The following is an 18,657-nucleotide window of genomic DNA, read 5'->3' as shown; positions in this document are numbered from 1 at the left end:
GGAGGTGGAAGTGTGCGACGTTGCCGGTTTGCGTTTCCATGTCCGACAGTAAGGTTGCACGACTTTATCGCTGTCGTTGATGAGCGGGTTTTTGAATAACTGAGAAATAGTCTGATAATTTTGAGGTCCAGTAGAGGGCAGCGTTCTGCATTTTTTAAAAAGTGGCCCAAGAATGTCGTCAATTTAACAATATTCAGTAAGTTATCCCCTTTCCAGTTCAAACAATTACATAGAGACTGGAACCGTTGATAATGCCAGGCTGAAATGAACCAGTGTCACCTTATCGTACTTTGATTATAAATTAATTTGATCTTTTATTTTGTTGCTCATGGGACATTTTTTTTTTTAAATCTCTGAGTTGAACGTTCACTTTTTTTCCCTCAGAATAGACGACTCTGAACACCAAGGTAGTGAGAGTGCACATATGTGTTATGTACTACATGACGCTGGAAGATTCAGGAATGTCTGGCAGCCAATCACACTCGAGTCTATAAATCAGATTACCTTTAAGGTCTCATCATGTGCACAGACAGTTAAAAGGCGTGTGTGTGTGTGTGTGTGTGTGTGTGTGTGTGTGTGTGTGTGTGTGTGTGTGTGTGTGTGTGTATACGCCTTGTTTCCATTCACAATAACATTAATTCAACCTACTCAGTCACTGCTGAAACTATGACAGTAATTATTATATTTGATACACTTCTTAAAGTACAATCTATTGATCTCATATTCAGAGCTTGTTCCTGTGCTGCCATGATTAGTGCCTCCATTCTGTCCTTCAACCTTTTCATATATATATATATATGTGTGTGTGTGTGTGTGTGTGTGTGTGTGTATGTATATGTATATATAATCATACAGGGTGGAAAGTTGTTTCTTCAACTACTTCTGTAGAGTTGCTGTTTCTGTTGTGTTGAATTTCATGATTGTCTGAGTCTAACAGTATACCTCTTCTTCCTAATTTTCACTGTCAGATGAATACAGACACACACACACACCTATTATTCACAAAGGAAAGTGTGTGTGTGTGTGTGTGTGTGTGTGTGTGTGTGTGTGTGTGTGTGTGTGTGTGTCTGTTCATGTATGCCAGAGAGAGAGAGAGAGAGAGAGAGAGAGAGAGAGAGAGGTAATAACATGACCTCATTTCCTCTGGGTCCAGGTTATTATACCCGTACTGTAGCCCAGTTTACTCGACGCTTTCTCCAATTTTCCACATACTCGTCAACCCAACAGGAAAAGTAAACCCTCCGTTTACAAATTTGTGTGACTGTGTTTGTGTGCCTGTGTCCGCATGTGTCTCTGAATACATAATCACGTAAATGCAGGTTGTTATGTGTCAGGATGGTGGAACGGGATATTAGGCACAGTAACTCTAATGAGAAAGGTCAACCTCCACATGACAGTGCTAATGCACTGTGTGTGTGTGTGTGTGTGTGTGTGTGTGTGTGAGAGAGAGAGAGAGAGAGAGAGAGAGAGAGAGAGAGAGAGAGAGAAAAAGAGAGAGCGAGAGCATTTATTATTGTAGGTTATCCATAGAGATAATCCTCTCGAGATGTTGACATACGTCCAGCTGGTGGCGTAAAATAGGCACGTCGCACTTCTCTCTGGCCGAATATTACAACCACCTACTAAACCGTTTCTCCAGCTCCTTTCAGCTCACTGGCACACGGGAAACCTGACTTCCCGTATCCTATGTCCTGTCTGGAAAACAGCCTCGCGGCCGCAAGTGTTTAATGAGGGACATTCACCGAATGTCAAAACCGGGGCGATGCGTCATGCATCAGCAGAAGCCTCGCGGCTCGACGCGGTTACGCGGAAGAATCTCTGTAATGCAGTAAATGACCAGGCGTCTCTAGACTTTTAGTTGTTCAAGAATAAAATAAAAAGGCATTATCAGTAGCAGATAACGAGCATTATGTACATGTTCTGGGTTTCAAAGCCTTAACATTGCTTATGTGTCATTTATATGATATCTATGATAAAGAGTTGGTGAAGTTAGAGGTTCTTAGGCAATGGCTTAGCGCTTAGCACAAAATTCTGGCTTAGCGCAAAATTCTGGGGCAGAAGCAGGATGGAGGCCCTTTTAACAATTTCTTTACATTTACGATCCCCTCCTGGAGGGCCGGGGGCGGTCTAAGCTCGAATCCCCCCTGCAGTGCGTAGCCTACCCCGCTGGTGCTGTTTTGTTTAGTCTTCAGAACATGTAACACAACCGTGAGTCCTTAGACGTAAAATTGGTGTCTGTCGTGCACCACTGTTACCATCAGAGGGCGCCAGTGAGCAGTCCTACGTGTGCCTCTCCCACGCCTCAGGTGCTATGTTTGTGCGTAACTGACAGCATGACGCTCTCAAGGGTGGGTAAGCGTCATCGGATTTAACTATATCGTGAATCTGATACATTACAGTAAATACATTAGAGTCTAATACAGTGATATTATATTTTATAAACTTCATTAAGGGCAAAACAACGACGACTGTACAACGACTGAATAATAACAACACATCTCCGGAAAAATTATGCTGTACCTAACGTTACGACAAAGGAGTTATTCAATGTGTTCAAATGACTCACAATATATCGAAGACACCTCACTGTTTCTTGTGTTATGAATAAGTGGTATGCAATATTAATATGCAGGTGAGAAGTCTACACACAACCAGGACTACGCTGATATTGCCATTTTTATTTAATCAGCTTTAGATGTTATAGTTGCTATCACTCCACAACACAACAATGACATAAGATGTTCTCCGACTAAAGGACATGCTACCTGTTATAACACAACCAATACCATTAGTACTGCACATCAGATCTGCTTGCTTCTGTTATACAGCGCAGGTTCCACTAAACATAAAAACAGGTGCATATAACCCATGCTCGCCTTTAGGTTATCCGATATCTGTTTAGGTTCCAAGTGCAGGTGTACGGTATGGTGGCGCGTGCAGACGGTCGAACGGCGTCGTGATACTCGCGCACGCGTCACTCCCATCACCGAGCCACCGACAACCGGAAGCGCGTATTGGTGATACATGGCCAGACGAGCGACGTCCGAGAGCGCATTTTAAGTGGGTAAATAACCGTACAGTTTACGTCTAACAAGAATCGTGCTTGTTTTTGGGGTGTATGTGTGTGTGTGCGCGTGTGTGTGTGAGAGAGAGAGGGGACAAATACGGCCTTGAGAATCAAAGGTGAAATAAGATAACCGGAGTTCACCGTCACGCAAGCTCGCGCAGGCAGGCTTTGCCATGGTGAGTAGCCAAAAGATCAATCCAGAAACGCCTGGAAATGTGTGGAAAATGTAGATGATGGACAGAAGTTACACAGCTGCTTGTTCTGAGTCATTTATATCAGTCATAGAAGCGTCATACCGCACAAAAGCAAGCGATCAGACGACAGCGCACCGTGGTTTGCAAATCTGCCTTCATGAAAAGCATACTATAGAAAATATTTTATTGTCTTTGGTTTTTAAATGAGGATTTCCTTCGTTCGGGCGTGTTTCGTGTGTTTGAGTGTAGTGGACAGGTGACTGAATTCGCCTTATTGCGTTACCGGCGCTCGCAGCCCGTTAATAGGCGGTAATAAGAACGATCTGCGCGGATGAGACGCGTTCAAACGGACTGAAGTCAGTGTCGCACTTTATCACCTTACACATGCATGGCCGTGTTGCATCCCCTTAAAACAGACCCGAGCGGTGAGTAACAGTCGCGTTTGCGTTCCCGCTGCTGCCTACTGCGGTCATTTCATCTGCCTTGTGCAGGATGTCATTAATACGTGGACGCCGCGCGGGTGGCGAGTGGCCGCGCGAGTGTTAGCGATGCAGATTTGTATTTCTGCATTTCTGATGGCAAAAGAATTTCTGCGGCTCCTGTCATGGCCGCGTAAACCATAAATTATATTGCTAACGACTGTCATTGAACAGGGGCACAAGTGCGACCCCCTCCTCTCATCTCCACACCCACCTACCGACGCTCGCGGGCTGAAAAAGAGATGAAAAAATCGTACGATCTTAAAATCACAGTTATGTGGCCAGACCTAGCAAAGACGCTAACGTTTAATTCTACAAAAGCGCTTTGCTTTAATTGATTTGGATGGAGCATTTCGGTCAATAAAACGGCACGCCCAGAGACGTTTTTGTTGTCGCCTAGACACCGTTTAACCCTTTGGGTGCATTCTTGTTACGCGGAATGACATCAATCTCGGTCTTTCAGTCGATCTGGTTCTGTGGCGCTGAGGCCAAGGGTCTGCGGAAAACGGGCATCTTTTTGATGAACAACTTCTTATTCGGCCGCGCAAACCGTGCCTTGTCTGGACTCCGGTGTGCTCGGGTGGACTCCGGTAAACTGGAGCCTGCAGTACGGAAATAAACGGAGACGTCAACATGGCGACAGCTGCTTCGCCCCTGCGCTCGAGATGAATTCAGTGCCATAAAGGTAGGGCCCTCAGCTCACCTGCGTCCTAACCGCAGGACGTGTGTTTCTTCAAATACGCAACGTTAAGAAACAGCCGGTATGGGCCAAAAATGTCGTGACAGCCACGCGCTCTCTAGTGACCTTGTGCATCACTCAGAACCCTTTTGTATTGACGACAGCTCTTGGGGCATCTACATGCTGAACGGTAGCTATGCTAGAATGAGTTCTAATCGTTTAATATCTTCTAAGGACACCGCCTGTTTGCACATATCTTGTTTACTGTCTCCCTTCTGGAATGTTTTCTTTGAGGACATCTTTAGCAAAATGCGCTAGCTGGTAAAGACTTTTGGACTTCATCCCGCTATCTATAATCCTGATAGAGCCGAAGATATCTTACAGTTACAATGTGTCGCTAACAGGTGTGTGTGTGTGCGTGTGTGTGTGAGTGAGTGAGTGTGTGTGTGTGTGTGTATGTGTGTGTGTATGAGTGTGTGTGTGTGTGTACGTGCGCGCACGGGCGTGTTTATGTTGGTCAGTGGATCCTAACAGTGTTGTCAGGTTTAGCTGCAGAAGCCTAACGTTATTTTATCGTCCGTGTGGCATTCGTCGGCGTATATATATTTAAAAACGTTAACGTAACGTACAGTAACGTAACGCACGTATTTAACGTTTGCACCGAAGTGGCATGCGTCCTGTCTCGGAGGAAGCGCGTGGCTGGTGGCCCAGCAGCGTCCGGGCGAAGAGCGCACCTGTGATTCAGAACCATGGACAGTGGCGTCCAGTCTCCATTAACGTACGCGAGGGCTTACGATTTTAATAAATATATGAGAAATGTGTTACCAAACGACCAAGAACCTCCAGTCTGTAGTTGGCCTGACATTTGTCTTACGTCGAAGTTACTAGACGTGCGTGTTACAGTTTTGGGCGCGTCTTATCAGCTACTGCAGGAGTCACTCCGCGTGCTTGGTTGATTCGTTTTAGACCCATTTAGGTGCCGCGGGGCTATACAACACTACATTCTTACACTAAAGGGATATAATACTAAAATACTCAAGGACTATAAAAGTCACATATATATGTATGACTTTCTAACTAGGAGAGTGTTTTGGAAGAAGCAGAAATACCTAATTTGTTTAAGGTTGAGCTTACCAGGGACATTAGATTCAATTTTCAAGTCTCTTCCACCCACCACAAGAACACACACACACACACACACACACACACACACACACACACGTGTTGTGTGGTACAGATGTGATTAAACCTAAGGTGGTGTATTTTCTGCAGTGATGGCCACTGGCTTATTTTTTAGCCATGGATACTTGATCAGGTTGTAATTGTGTACTATGTATATCAGCACTCACAGTCAAGGATTTAAATGAGCAGGGTGAAGAGGCTGCAGAGCAAAACAAACACCAAAACACAGACAGAATAAATTAATAAGCACTGAGCATCATAAAGAGTCCAGAACGGTTTGTTGTTGCTAATTGTCCGCAGTGAAGTCACGCCCATGCTGTTGTTAGCAAGTGTGGTGTCCTGATCCGTAGTCCTGAAGTCCTGCGGGTGCAGACTGAGGTGTTACATGTGCAGCCAGTGAAGAATGCCTCCACAACACTTTGTTTCTGGATTTAAATTCTAGGAGAATTTCTCTTAGTGAGATTGTGTATTTGTTGCTGCTCCTGTTATTGGTTTTGTTTTTTGCTTTTTGCTGTATTTTCCCTGTTTTAACATTTTTTTTTGTGCCAGTTTATAGCAGCAGATACGGACAATGCCCATTAATGGATTTTCTTCCCGTGACTCCTCCTTGTTTTAAAACTCAGAAGAAAGTGTCTTGGCCCATTTTAATTAGGGAACACACAAGTGCAGGGTACAGTAGACACTGTGTGTGTGTATGTGTGTGTATATATACAATGGCAATGGAAAGCGTGACAAAATAGCTTTTGATATTTCCCGTTGTCTCAGTGCTGCCAGACCACTGGGGGTAGGGTTACAGCAGGCCAGGGCTCAGGGTAAATGGCTCTCCTGAGATCTGTCTCTTTCTGGAGGGGGGTTTGGTTGGTAGGTGGTGGGTGCAAGAGGGAGTTGTTTGTGACTGTGCTCTCAAAAGGGAACAGACTGCGCTGTTGGGGCGTTGCTGAGGCACTCAAGTGGGAGAGACAAGAAGACAGTGTGCACTTGCCATTTGCAAACACACACACACACACACACACACACACACGCACATGTGCATGTGCACGGACAAACACATGCACTTACATTGCATGTTTCGTGTCTGCTGCTAAGCGTAGGATTAGATGTGAATGCTGTTCTGTTGTGTTGCACAGAGTATCTGGCGCTTGAATGGATGGTGGCCCTGTGAGTCAGAGGGGTCCCAGGAGTGACGTAGATCAAAGACACTCAGACACCACCGCTGCAGAGACTCTTGTGGCTGCTCTGAGATCAGGGCCAAATGATAAATGCTGACCCACTGCACCCAACTGTATTTCGGGATTAATGTTAGCAGAACCTTTTATCAATCTGTTTAATGGGATTTAAATAGTATTTTGGCCACTTATCAGCCAGGTTACAGTAACATTGTGTGAAAAGGCTTGAAAATGTGGCATTATGATGACTATTTGTAGGCTGGTTTTTCCCTGTTGAGATCTGGAATCACCAGACTGCACTAGGCATTTTGGTGTTCTACCTAGTCTAACAGGTGAGCTGGAATTGGGGAGATCTGTAATACAACAGACTGAACTCAGATGTTCGCAGATAAATGCAGACAAGTTTTATTTAGAGAGCGGTGATCCAAAGCTGTAGTCATTAAACAAAAGCAGGTCAAAGTCCTGAGAAGGCAAAAACAGGATACGCATATGTGTAAACAAGACAAAAGTCCAAAGTATACAAAAGCAGAGAGTAGTGTGAGAAGGTGAACAGATGAGAGAAGGGTCAGGCAGGACACATTCAGTAACCAGGGGAGGCAGATCGAAGGAACTGGCTCTGATTGGTGGAACTGGATTGAGTGACAGGTGGGCCATTGATGGAGTCTGATGGAGAAAGTAGTCAGGGCAGGGAGAGTGATTATATCATTAAAGTGTACAGTGACTATATCACTAAAGTGTAGGGTGACAATATCACTAAAATGTAGGGTGACAATATCACTAAAATGTAGGGTGAAGATATCACTAAAGTGTACAGTGACTATATCACTGAAGTGTACAATGACAATATCACTAAAGTGTACAGTGACTTTATCACTAACGTGTAGGGTGACAATATCACTAAGTGTACAGTGACTATATCACTGAAGTATAGGGTGACTATCACTAAAGTATACAGTGACTATATAACTAAAGTGTACAGTGACTATATCACTAAAGTGTACAATGAGTATATCACTAAAGTGTACAGTGACTTTATCACTAACGTGTAGGGTGACAATATCACTAAGTGTACAGTGACTATATCACTGAAGTATAGGGTGACTATCACTAAAGTATACAGTGACTATATCACTAAAGTGTAGGGTGACAATATCACTAAAGTGTACAGTGACTATATCACGAAAGTGTAGGGTGACAATATCACTAAAATGTATGGTGACAATATCACTAAAGTGTACAATGACAATATCACTAAAGTGTACACTGACTATATCACTAAAGTGTACAGTGACTATATCACGAAAGTGTAGGGTGACAATATCACTAAAATGTATGGTGACAATATCACTAAAGTGTACAATGACAATATCACTAAAGTGTACACTGACTATATCACTAAAGTGCACAGTGACTATATCACTAAGGTGTACAGTGACTATATCACTAAAGTGTAGGGTGACATCACTAAAATGTATGGTGACAATATCACTAAAGTGTACAGTGACTATATCACCAAGGTGTACAGTGACTATATCACTAAAGTTTAGGGTGACAATATCACTAAAGTGTACAGTGACTATATCACTAAAGTGTACAATGACAATATCACTAGTGTAGGGTGACAATATCACTATAGTGTACAGTGACTATATCACTAAAGTGTACAATGACAATATCACTAAAGTGTAGGGTGACAATATCACTAAAGTGTACAGTGACTATATCACTAAAGTGTACAATGACAATATCACTAAAGTGTACAATGACTAGTGTAGGGTGACAATATCACTAAAGTGTACAGTGACTATATCACTGAAGTATAGGGTGACTATCACTAAAGTATACAGTGACTATATCACTAAAGTGTACAGTGACTATATCACTAAAGTGTACAATGACAATATCACTAAAGTGTAGGGTGACAATATCACTAAAGTGTACAGTGACTATATCACGAAAGTGTAGGGTGACAATATCACTAAAATGTATGGTGACAATATCACTAAAGTGTACAATGACAATATCACTAAAGTGTACACTGACTATATCACTAAAGTGTACAGTGACTATATCACGAAAGTGTAGGGTGACAATATCACTAAAATGTATGGTGACAATATCACTAAAGTGTACAATGACAATATCACTAAAGTGTACACTGACTATATCACTAAAGTGTACAGTGACTATATCATGAAAGTGTAGGGTGACATCACTAAAATGTATGGTGACAATATCACTAAAGTGTACAGTGACTATATCACCAAGGTGTACAGTGACTATATCACTAAAGTTTAGGGTGACAATATCACTAAAGTGTACAGTGACTATATCACTAAAGTGTACAATGACAATATCACTAGTGTAGGGTGACAATATCACTATAGTGTACAGTGACTAGTGTAGGGTGACAATATCACTAAAGTGTACAGTGACTATATCACTGAAGTATAGGGTGACTATCACTAAAGTATACAGTGACTATATCACTAAAGTGTACAGTGACTATATCACTAAAGTGTACAATGACAATATCACTAAAGTGTACACTGACTATATCACTAAAGTGTACAGTGACTATATCACTGAAGTATAGGGTGACTATCACTAAAGTATACAGTGACTATATCACTAAAGTGTACAGTGACTATATCACGAAAGTGTAGGGTGACAATATCATTAAAATGTATGGTGACAATATCACTAAAGTGTACAATGACAATATCATTAAAGTGTACACTGACTATATCACTAAAGTGTACAGTGACTATATCACGAAAGTGTAGGGTGACAATATCATTAAAATGTATGGTGACAATATCACTAAAGTGTACAATGACAATATCACTAAAGTGTACACTGACTATATCACTAAAGTGCACAGTGACTATATCACTAAGGTGTACAGTGACTATATCACTAAAGTTTAGGGTGACAATATCACTAAAGTGTACAGTGACTTTATCACTAAAGTGTACAATGACAATATCACTAGTGTAGGGTGACAATATCACTATAGTGTACAGTGACTATATCACTATAGTGTACAGTGACAATATCACTATAGTGTACAGTGACTATATCACTAAAGTGTACAATGACAATATCACTAAAGTGTACAGTGACTATATCACTAAAGTGTACAATGACAATATCACTAGTGTAGGGTGACAATATCACTAGAGTGTACAGTGACAATATCACTAAAGTGTACAGTGACAATATCACTAAAGTATAGAGTGACTAAAGTATAAGTGCAGGTACAAGGCAGGTGCTTCATAAAGTATCCAGCAAGTGCAGTTCTTAATGAAAACCACAGAAGATAATTGAACACTCATCTGGCATAAGAAGAACCATCTGCTAAAGCTGGCAGACAGCAGGCTTCCAGTGGGACAGCAAATTTGGTTGTTCATTTTATTGTGCACAATTGAGGAAGAATGAAGTAGTGTGGACAGTACCACTGTTTAGATCACTGCAGCATTCAATTTTCTGCATAATCGAATGGTAATTCGGTTACAGTAACAGTGATTGAACAGTAATTCATTTTCCATGTATAGGCCTATGGAAATCCATCTAAGAGACCGGCAGAGGAACGTTTCTGCCGGGTTTTCCGTCTTTCTTTCTCTCTGTATGGTCCCCTTGCTCACTTTCTACCTCTTACTGTCTGCCTACCTAGAGATGTAGTCAGTAATTGAAGAATAACAGTAAGTGGCGAAGACCTTGGGGTCTTCAGGGTGGAGGGTGGAGCTTCCCTGACCACACGCCCAGTCCAGGGCTCTCAGAGGCCTGGAAAACCAGGAGCAGGGTTCAGGGATGGGAGGGATGGGAGGGTCACTTAAAAATGTATTCCATTACAGACTACCTAGAAATATCTGTAACTTAATCCTAATCTGATGTCCCTTCCCTAGCAATCCAGACTTTCTGAGAAGGAGCACTCTTCTCAGATTTATAGGATCCACCAGTGTAAACATCCCAGAGAGATCCAGAATGGTTTTTGCACTGATGAGAACAAATGGTTTTCTGCGGTATCTGTGGCACTTTGTGGGAATGTACTGATTAAGACGCATTTACATTTAGAGCATTTAACAGACTCTTTTATCCAAAGCAATTTACAATCTTGACCAAGTACAATTTGAACAATTGTGGGTTAAGGTACTTGTTCAGGGGCCCAAGAGTGCTACCTTCTACAGCGATGATGGTGGGGCTTGGCAACCTTCTGATTACGAGTCCAAAACCCTAACTGTTTAAAAATTTTGCTGAGGATAGTTAATTGCATAACACTTAGGCTGGAAAGGGGTGTTTCCTGAAAATCTTTATCCAGGTTCTTCAGTCCCACTGCATTAGAACTAGTGAGCAAACAGTATCTTCTTCTCTGACCATTACAGGACATGAGAAACATTTGCTTATGAGGTTATATGAAAAAAAAGTATCAAAGAAAAACAAGCAAACAAACAAAATCCTTATATAAGCGTACCCAGAATACAGTTAACTTTTTGTACCCTGATTACGTAATGCCGTGATAGGTATTCCGTTACTATCCAACCCTGCTCTGGGGAAACACGTACACCTAGCACTGGTATTTGCGAGTTACGTGAGGCTAAACACGCATGCGCATGCACGCTCATGCAGCTGTGGCAGCCGTGGAATGTCTCGTGGACTAAACGGACTTACTGAGAACAACGTCCAGGGGTATTGTGGAGACGCTCAGAGGACATGCCACGGGGGGGGGGGTTCCATCATTTTGTGTTTTGCTGATGTCGGTGGGAAGCCGAACCCCGCCTTCCTCTTCAGGCCACCAGAGGTCACTGCAGCTCAGTGTCAGAGGCTGTCATGCTCAACCAACTTTTGTCCTCCTGCTCAGAGAGCTTTAACTAAGCCTTTTGACTGTTAACTGCCATCATTCAGGAACCTCCCCTGTGCCACAGTACCTTTTATCTTCATCGTAGGCATCTATAATTTACAGAAACGTACAATATTTCGGTAGTAAAGTGGAGGATTTAAAGAGTTTTCAGAGTAGATTTGCTAATAGCTTGACGCCACAGACGTGTGTACACTAATACATTACTGTACAGCATCGACGAGCTCAATCTTTTAACAGAATTTCTTTTGACAAAATTTGGACTTTTCCATTACCAGATGGTGAGAATTAAATTAGAACAACTATGGAACTCAGGCGATAAGGCGATATCAAGATTCACTCCATGGGGTTCTGTTTGCTATAAATAGTTAATCTCATAGTTCCCAGCGTGACTGTATTCTGTGTGTTCCTAGTCCGGAACAGAGTGCATTTCCAACACCTGAAGATTTTGATAGTTTTCCAGTGCTCGGGAGACAAATGTAGTCCCAGATGGCATCATTAAGCTCATTTTCCGGAAACAGCTGTAAAATATTTCTTCAAAGATGTCCACTGGCATTACAGACGATGACGCAGGAAGGACCATGCTAATTAAGTCAATAGCACATATTAGTCATTAGGACATGGCAACAATTTGCACTTTGTAACATGGATATGAAATGGGTGTAATAATAATATTAAAAAAAAAAAAATCGCTAAAAATTAACATTTTTCGGGTTTCGTTTAAAGATCTCTCAGTCTGAATGATAACTATTTAGTATGTAAAGTTTTTCCTTCTTTTTTGAGGGTGAAGCGAAAACATCTGTTAACCCAGATATTTCAGCCCTGCTGTATGAAGGTCTAAGCCCCTGTGTCTACTGTGTTAAGGTCTAAGCACCTGTGTCTACAGTGTTAAGGTCTAAGCCCCTGTGTCTACTGTGTTAAGGTCTAAGCACCTGTGTCTACTGTGTTAATGTCTAAGCCCCCGTGTGTACTGTGTTAAGGTCTAAGACCCCGCATGTACTGTCTTAAGGACTAAGACCCTGCATGTACTGTGTTAAGGTCTAAGACCCCGCATGTACTGTGTTAAGGACTAAGACCCTGCATGTACTGTGTTAAGGTCTAAGCCCCTGCGTGTACTGTGTTAAGGTCTAAGCCCCACGTGTACTGTGTTAAGGTCTAAGCCCCCGCATGTACTGTGTTAAGGTTTAAGACCCTGTGTGTACTGTGTTAAGCTCTAAGCCCCTGCATGTACTGTGTTAAGGTCTAAGACCCCGCATGTACTGTGTTAAGGTCTAAGCCCCTGCGCGTACTGTGTTAAGGTCTAAGCCCCTGGATGTAGTGTGTTAAGGTCTAAGCCCCTGCATGTACTGTGTTAAGGTCTAAGCCCCCACATGTACTGTGTTAAGGTCTAGGCCCCTGCACGTACTGTGTTAAGGTCTAAGCCCCTGCATGTAGTGTGTTAAGGTCTAAAACCCTGCATGTACTGTGTTAAGGTCTAAGCCCCCGCGTGTACTGTGTTAAAGTCTAAGCCCCCATGTGTACTGTGTTGAGGTCTAAACCCCCGCGTGTACTGTGTTGAGGTCTAAACCCCCGCGTGTACTGTGTTAAGGTCTAAGCCCCTGCGCGTGTTATGGTCTAAGCCCCTGTGTGTACTGTGTTAAGGTCTAAGACCCTGCATGTACTTTGTTGATGTCTAAGCCCCCGCATGTACTGTGTTAAGGTCTAAGCCCCTGCGTGTGTTACGGTCTAAGACCCTGTGTGTACTGTGTTGAGGTCTAAGCCCCCGCGTGTACTGTGTTGAGGTCTAAGCCCCCGCATGTACTGTGTTGAGGTCTAAGCCCCTGTGTGTGTTACGGTCTAAGACCCTGCGTGTACTGTGTTAAGGTCTAAGACCCTGCATGTACTGTGTTGAGGTCTAAGCCCCCGCGTGTACTGTGTTGAGGTCTAAGCCCCCGCGTGTACTGTGTTGAGGTCTAAGCCCCCACGTGTACTGTGTTGAGGTCTAAGCCCCCACGTGTACTGTGTTGAGGTCTAAGCCCCCGCGTGTACTGTGTTAAGGTCTAAGACCCTGCGTGTACTGTGTTGAGGTCTAAGCCCCTGTGTGTACTGTGTTGAGGTCTAAGCCCCCACGTGTATTGTGTTAAGGTCTAAGCCCCTGCATGTAGTGTGTTAAGGTCTAAGACCCTGTGTGTACTGTGTTGAGGTCTAAGCCCCTGCATGTAGTGTGTTAAGGTCTAAGACCCTGCGCGTACTGTGTTAAGGTCTAAGCCCCTGCATGTAGTGTGTTAAGGTCTAAGCCCCTGCATGTAGTGTGTTAAGGTCTAAGCCCCTGCATGTAGTGTGTTAAGGTCTAAGACCCTGTGTGTACTGTGTTGAGGTCTAAGCCCCTGTGTGTACTGTGTTAAGGTCTAAGCCCCTGTGTGTACTGTGTTGAGGTCTAAGCCCCTGTGTGTACTGTGTTGAGGTCTAAGCCCCTGTGTGTACTGTGTTAAGGTCTAAGCCCCTGTGTGTACTGTGTTGAGGTCTAAGCCCCTGTGTGTACTGTGTTGAGGTCTAAGCCCCTGATGCTGGTGTGTTCCCCCCTCAGCCTCCGCAGTGACACCAGGCTAGTCGGTCCAGCTTAAGGAGCAGGATGTCAATATGGCTGCCCAGCTGCTTGTTCCTCCTGGACCTGACAGCTTCCAGCCTTTCGTTCCCGAGTCCCTCGCTGCCATCGAGCGGCGCATCGCCGAGGAGGCAGCGTGCCGGCCCAAGGGCGAGCGAGGTGGCGAGGAAGACGACGAGAATGGACCCAAGCCCAACAGCGACCTGGAGGCGGGGAAGTCCCTGCCCTTCATCTACGGGGACGTCCCATCCTCTATGGTGTCTGTCCCCCTGGAGGACCTGGACCCCTACTACAGTAACCAAACAGTACGAGGAGAGGAGAAGAGGGAGGGAGGGGGATATATAAACTGACTCGTGTGTGTGTGTGTGTGTGTGTGTGTGTGTGAGTGTGAGTGTGAGTGTGAGTGTGAGTGTGAGTGTGTGTGTGTGTGTGTGTGTGTGTGTGTGTGTGTGAGTGTGTGTGTGTGTGTGTGTGTGTGTGTGTGAGTGTGTGTGTGAGTGTGAGTGTGTGTGTGTGTGAGTGTGTGTGTGTGTGTGTGTGTGTGTGTGTGTGTGAGTGTGTGTGTGTGTGAGTGTGTGTGAGTGTGTGTGTGTGTGTGTGTGTGAGTGTGTGTGTGTGTGTGTGTGTGTGAGAGTGTGTGTGTGTGTGAGTGTGAATGTGTGTGTGAGTGTGAGTGAGTGTGTGTGTGTGTGTGTGTGTGTGTGAGAGTGTGAGTGTGTGTGTGTGAGTGTGTGTGTGTGTGTGTGTGTGAGTGTGTGTGTGTGTGTGTGTGTGTGTGTGTGTGTGATTAGGTATTTGAAATTTCAGCATGCTTACACAGTCGGTCTCCGTGTCCGACTAACTGCACCTCTCCCTGTTCTAGACGTTTATAGTACTGAACCGTGGGAAAACTCTCTTTCGCTTCAACGCCACACCTGCCCTCTACTTCCTGAGTCCCTTTAACCCTCTGAGAAGACTGTCCATCAAAGTGCTGGTGCATTCATATCCTTCCACAGTCCACAGTGGGAGTGTGTGTGTGTGTGTGTGAGAGAGAGAGTTTATTTTTCAATGTACGCTCCTTAACTGATGTCCACGATGTTCAGTTTTGTGATCATGTGCACCATTCTGACCAACTGCGCCTTCATGACCCTGAGCAGCCCACCAGATTGGGCCAAGAATGTGGAGTAAGTCAGTGCGAGTGTGTACTCGTGTGTCTGAGTGTGTACATGTGTCTGAGTGTGTACACGTGTCTGAGTGTGTACTCGTGTCTGAATGTGTACTCGTGTGTCTGAGTGTGTACTCGTGTCTGAGTGTGTACATGTGTCTGAGTGTGTGCGTGCGTCTGAGTGTGTACGCGTACGTCTGAGTGTGTACTCGTGTGTCTGAGTGTGTACACGTGTCTGAGTGTGTACGCGTGCGTCTGAGTGTGTACGCGTGTCTGAGTGTGTATGTGTGTCTGAGTGTGTACGCGTGTTTGAGTGTGTGCGTGTGTCTGAGTGTGTATGCGTGTCTAAGTGTGTGCGTGCGTCTGAGTGTGTACGTGCGTCTGAGTGTGTACGCGTACGTCTGAGTGTTTATGTGCGTCTGAGTGTGTACGTGTGTGTCTGAGTATGTATGTGTGTGTCTGAGTGCGTACGTGCATCTGAGTGTGTATGCGTACGTCTGAGTGTGTATGTGTGTCTGAGTGTGTACGTGTCTGAGTGTGTACATGTGTGTCTGAGTGTGTACGCGTGTCTGAGTGTGTATGTGTGTCTGAGTGTGTACGCGTGTGTTTGAGTGTGTGCGTGTGTCTGAGTGTGTATGCGTGTCTAAGTGTGTGCATGCGTCTGAGTGTGTACACATGCATCTGAGTGTGTACGCGTGCGTCTGAGTGTGTACGTGCGTCTGAGTGTGTACGCGTACGTCTGAGTGTTTGTGTGTCTGTGTGTACGTGTGTGTCTGAGTGTGTACACATGCGTCTGAGTGTGTACGCATGTGTCTGAGTGCGTGCGTGCGTCTGAGTGTGTACGCGTGTCTGAGTGTGTACGCGTGCGTCTGAGTGTGTACGCGTGTCTGAGTGTGTATGTGTGTCTGAGTGTGTACGTGTGTGTCTGAGTGTGTGCGTGTGTCTGAGTGTGTACGCGTGTCTGAGTGTGTACGCGTACGTCTGAGTATGTACGCGTGTCTGAGTGTGTATGTGTGTCTGAGTGTGTACGTGTGTGTTTGAGTGGGTGCGTGTGTCTGAGTGTGTATGCGTGTCTAAGTGTGTGCATGCGTCTGAGTGTGTACACATGCGTCTGAGTGTGTACGCGTGCGTCTGAGTGTGTACACATGCATCTGAGTGTGTACGTGCGTCTGAGTGTGTACGCGTACATCTGAGTGTTTGTGTGTCTGAGTGTGTACGTGTGTCTGAGTGTGTACACATGCGTCTGAGTGTGTACGCGTGCGTCTGAGTGTGTACGGCGTCTGAGTGTGTACACGTACGTCTGAGTGTTTATGTGTGTCTGAGTGTGTACATGTGTTTGAGTGTGTATGTGTGTGTCTGAGTGTGTACGTGCATCTGAGTGTGTATGCGTACGTCTGAGTGTATGTGTGTCTGAGTGTGTACATGTCTGAGTGTGTACATGTGTGTCTGAGTGTGTGCGTGCGTTTGAGTGTGTACGCGTGTCTGAGTGTGTACGCGTGCGTCTGAGTGTGTACGCGTGTCAGTGTGTACGCGTGCATCTGAGTGTGTACGTGTCTGCGTGTGTACTTGTGTGACTGAGTGTGTGCGTGCGTCTGAGTGTGTACGTGTGTGTCTGAGTGTGTACGCGTGCATCTGAGTGTGTACGTGTCTGCGTGTGTACGTGTGTGTCTGAGTGTGTGCGTGCATCTGAGTGTGTGCGTGGGTCTGAGTGTGTGCGTGCGTCTGAGTGTGTGCGTGCGTCTGAGTGTGTGCGTGGGTCTGAGTGTGTGCGTGGGTCTGAGTGTGTATGTGTGGGTCTGAGTGTGTACGTGTGTGTCTGAGTGTGTACACGTGTCTGAGTGTGTACGCGTGCGTCTGAGTGTGTACACGTGTCTGAGTGTGTACGCGTGCATCTGAGTGTGTACGTGTGTATGCATTCAAGTAACCATATGCGCATTGACACATGTCTGGAGGGTAGAAGGCCCTGCCAGCTCTCTGTCTGACTCCTGACACCTCCCTGATGTGATTATGTTCTTTCTTTCTGCACCAGGTACACATTCACAGGGATCTACACGTTTGAGTCCTTGATTAAAATCTTGGCCCGGGGCTTCTGTGTGGGGAAGTTCACATTCCTGCGTGACCCCTGGAACTGGCTGGATTTCAGCGTCATCCTCATGGCGTGCGTCTTAGTGCCTGTTTCTGCTACAGTATTCTGTGTATTTACTGTTTATGCTCATTACATTATTACAGTGTCACTGACATTATTACAGTGTCACTGTCATTACATTATTACAGTGTCACTGACATTATTACAGTGTCACTGTCATTACATTATTACAGTGTCACTGACATTATTACAGGGTCACTGTCATTACATTATTACAGTGTCACTGACATTATTACAGGGTCACTGTCATTACATTATTACAGTGTCACTGACATTACAGTATCTCTGTCATTACATTATTACAGTGTCTCTGTCATTACAGTGTCACTGACATTATTACAGTGCCACTGACATTACAATATCACTGACATTACAGTATCTCTGTCATTACATTATTACTGTGTCTCTGTCATTACAATATCACTGACATTACAGTATCTCTGTCATTACATTATTACTGTGTCTCTGTCATTACAATATCACTGACATTACAGTATCTCTGTCATTACATTATTACAGTGTCTCTGCCATTACAGTGTCTCTGCCATTACAGTGTCTCTGCCATTACAGTGTCACTGACATTATTACAGTGTCACTGTCAGTGTCACTGTCATCACATTATTACAGTGTCACTGTCATCACATTATTACAGTGTCTCTGCCATTACAGTGTCACTGTCAGTGTCACTGTCATCACATTATTACAGTGTCACTGTCATCACATTATTACAGTGTCACTGACATTATTACAGTGTCACTGTCAGTGTCACTGTCATCACATTATTACAGTGTCACTGTCATCACATTATTACAGTGTCTCTGCCATTACAGTGTCACTGTCAGTGTCACTGTCATCACATTATTACAGTGTCACTGACATTATTACTGTGTCTCTGTCTTTACAATATCACTGACATTACAGTATCTCTGTCATTACATTATTACTGTGTTTCTGTCATTACAGTGTCACTGACATTATTACAGGTGCACTGTCATTACATTACTACAGTGTCACTGACATTATTACAGTGTCACTGTTATTACAGTATTACAGTGTCTCTATCATTACATTATTACAGTGTCACTTATTACAGTGTCACTGACATTATTACAGTGTCACTGTCATTACATTATTACAGTGTCTCTGTTATTACAGTAT

At 44.3% G+C, this 18,657-nt stretch overlaps 1 protein-coding gene across 8 annotated transcripts in view; it reads left to right on the top strand.

The window, feature by feature from the left end:
• The first annotated feature begins 3,008 nt into the window (after positions 1–3,008).
• Positions 3,009–18,657, top strand: part of scn1lab (sodium channel, voltage-gated, type I like, alpha b) — a 40,472-nt gene continuing 24,823 nt past the window's right edge. For 5 of the 8 annotated variants that reach the window (XM_035526766.1, XM_035526768.1, XM_035526745.1 and 2 more), the window contains exons 1-5: positions 3,034–3,243; positions 14,192–14,514; positions 15,072–15,190; positions 15,283–15,372; positions 17,383–17,511. In XM_035526766.1, coding sequence (XP_035382659.1) covers positions 14,245–14,514; positions 15,072–15,190; positions 15,283–15,372; positions 17,383–17,511 — 608 coding nt within the window. In that variant the 5' untranslated portion in view covers positions 3,034–3,243; positions 14,192–14,244. Of the gene's footprint in view, positions 3,244–4,025; positions 4,426–14,191; positions 14,515–15,071; positions 15,191–15,282; positions 15,373–17,382; positions 17,512–18,657 lie in introns of those variants that run through there. The other 3 variants (XM_035526752.1, XM_035526762.1, XM_035526748.1) reach the window with 3 other exon arrangements.

The sequence above is a fragment of the Electrophorus electricus genome, chromosome 1 (genome assembly GCF_013358815.1).
Source record: "Electrophorus electricus isolate fEleEle1 chromosome 1, fEleEle1.pri, whole genome shotgun sequence".
In the NCBI taxonomy this organism is placed as follows: domain Eukaryota; kingdom Metazoa; phylum Chordata; class Actinopteri; order Gymnotiformes; family Gymnotidae; genus Electrophorus; species Electrophorus electricus.
Note: the sequence above shows the minus strand (reverse complement) of the source record. Positions and strands in the feature narration are given on the sequence as shown.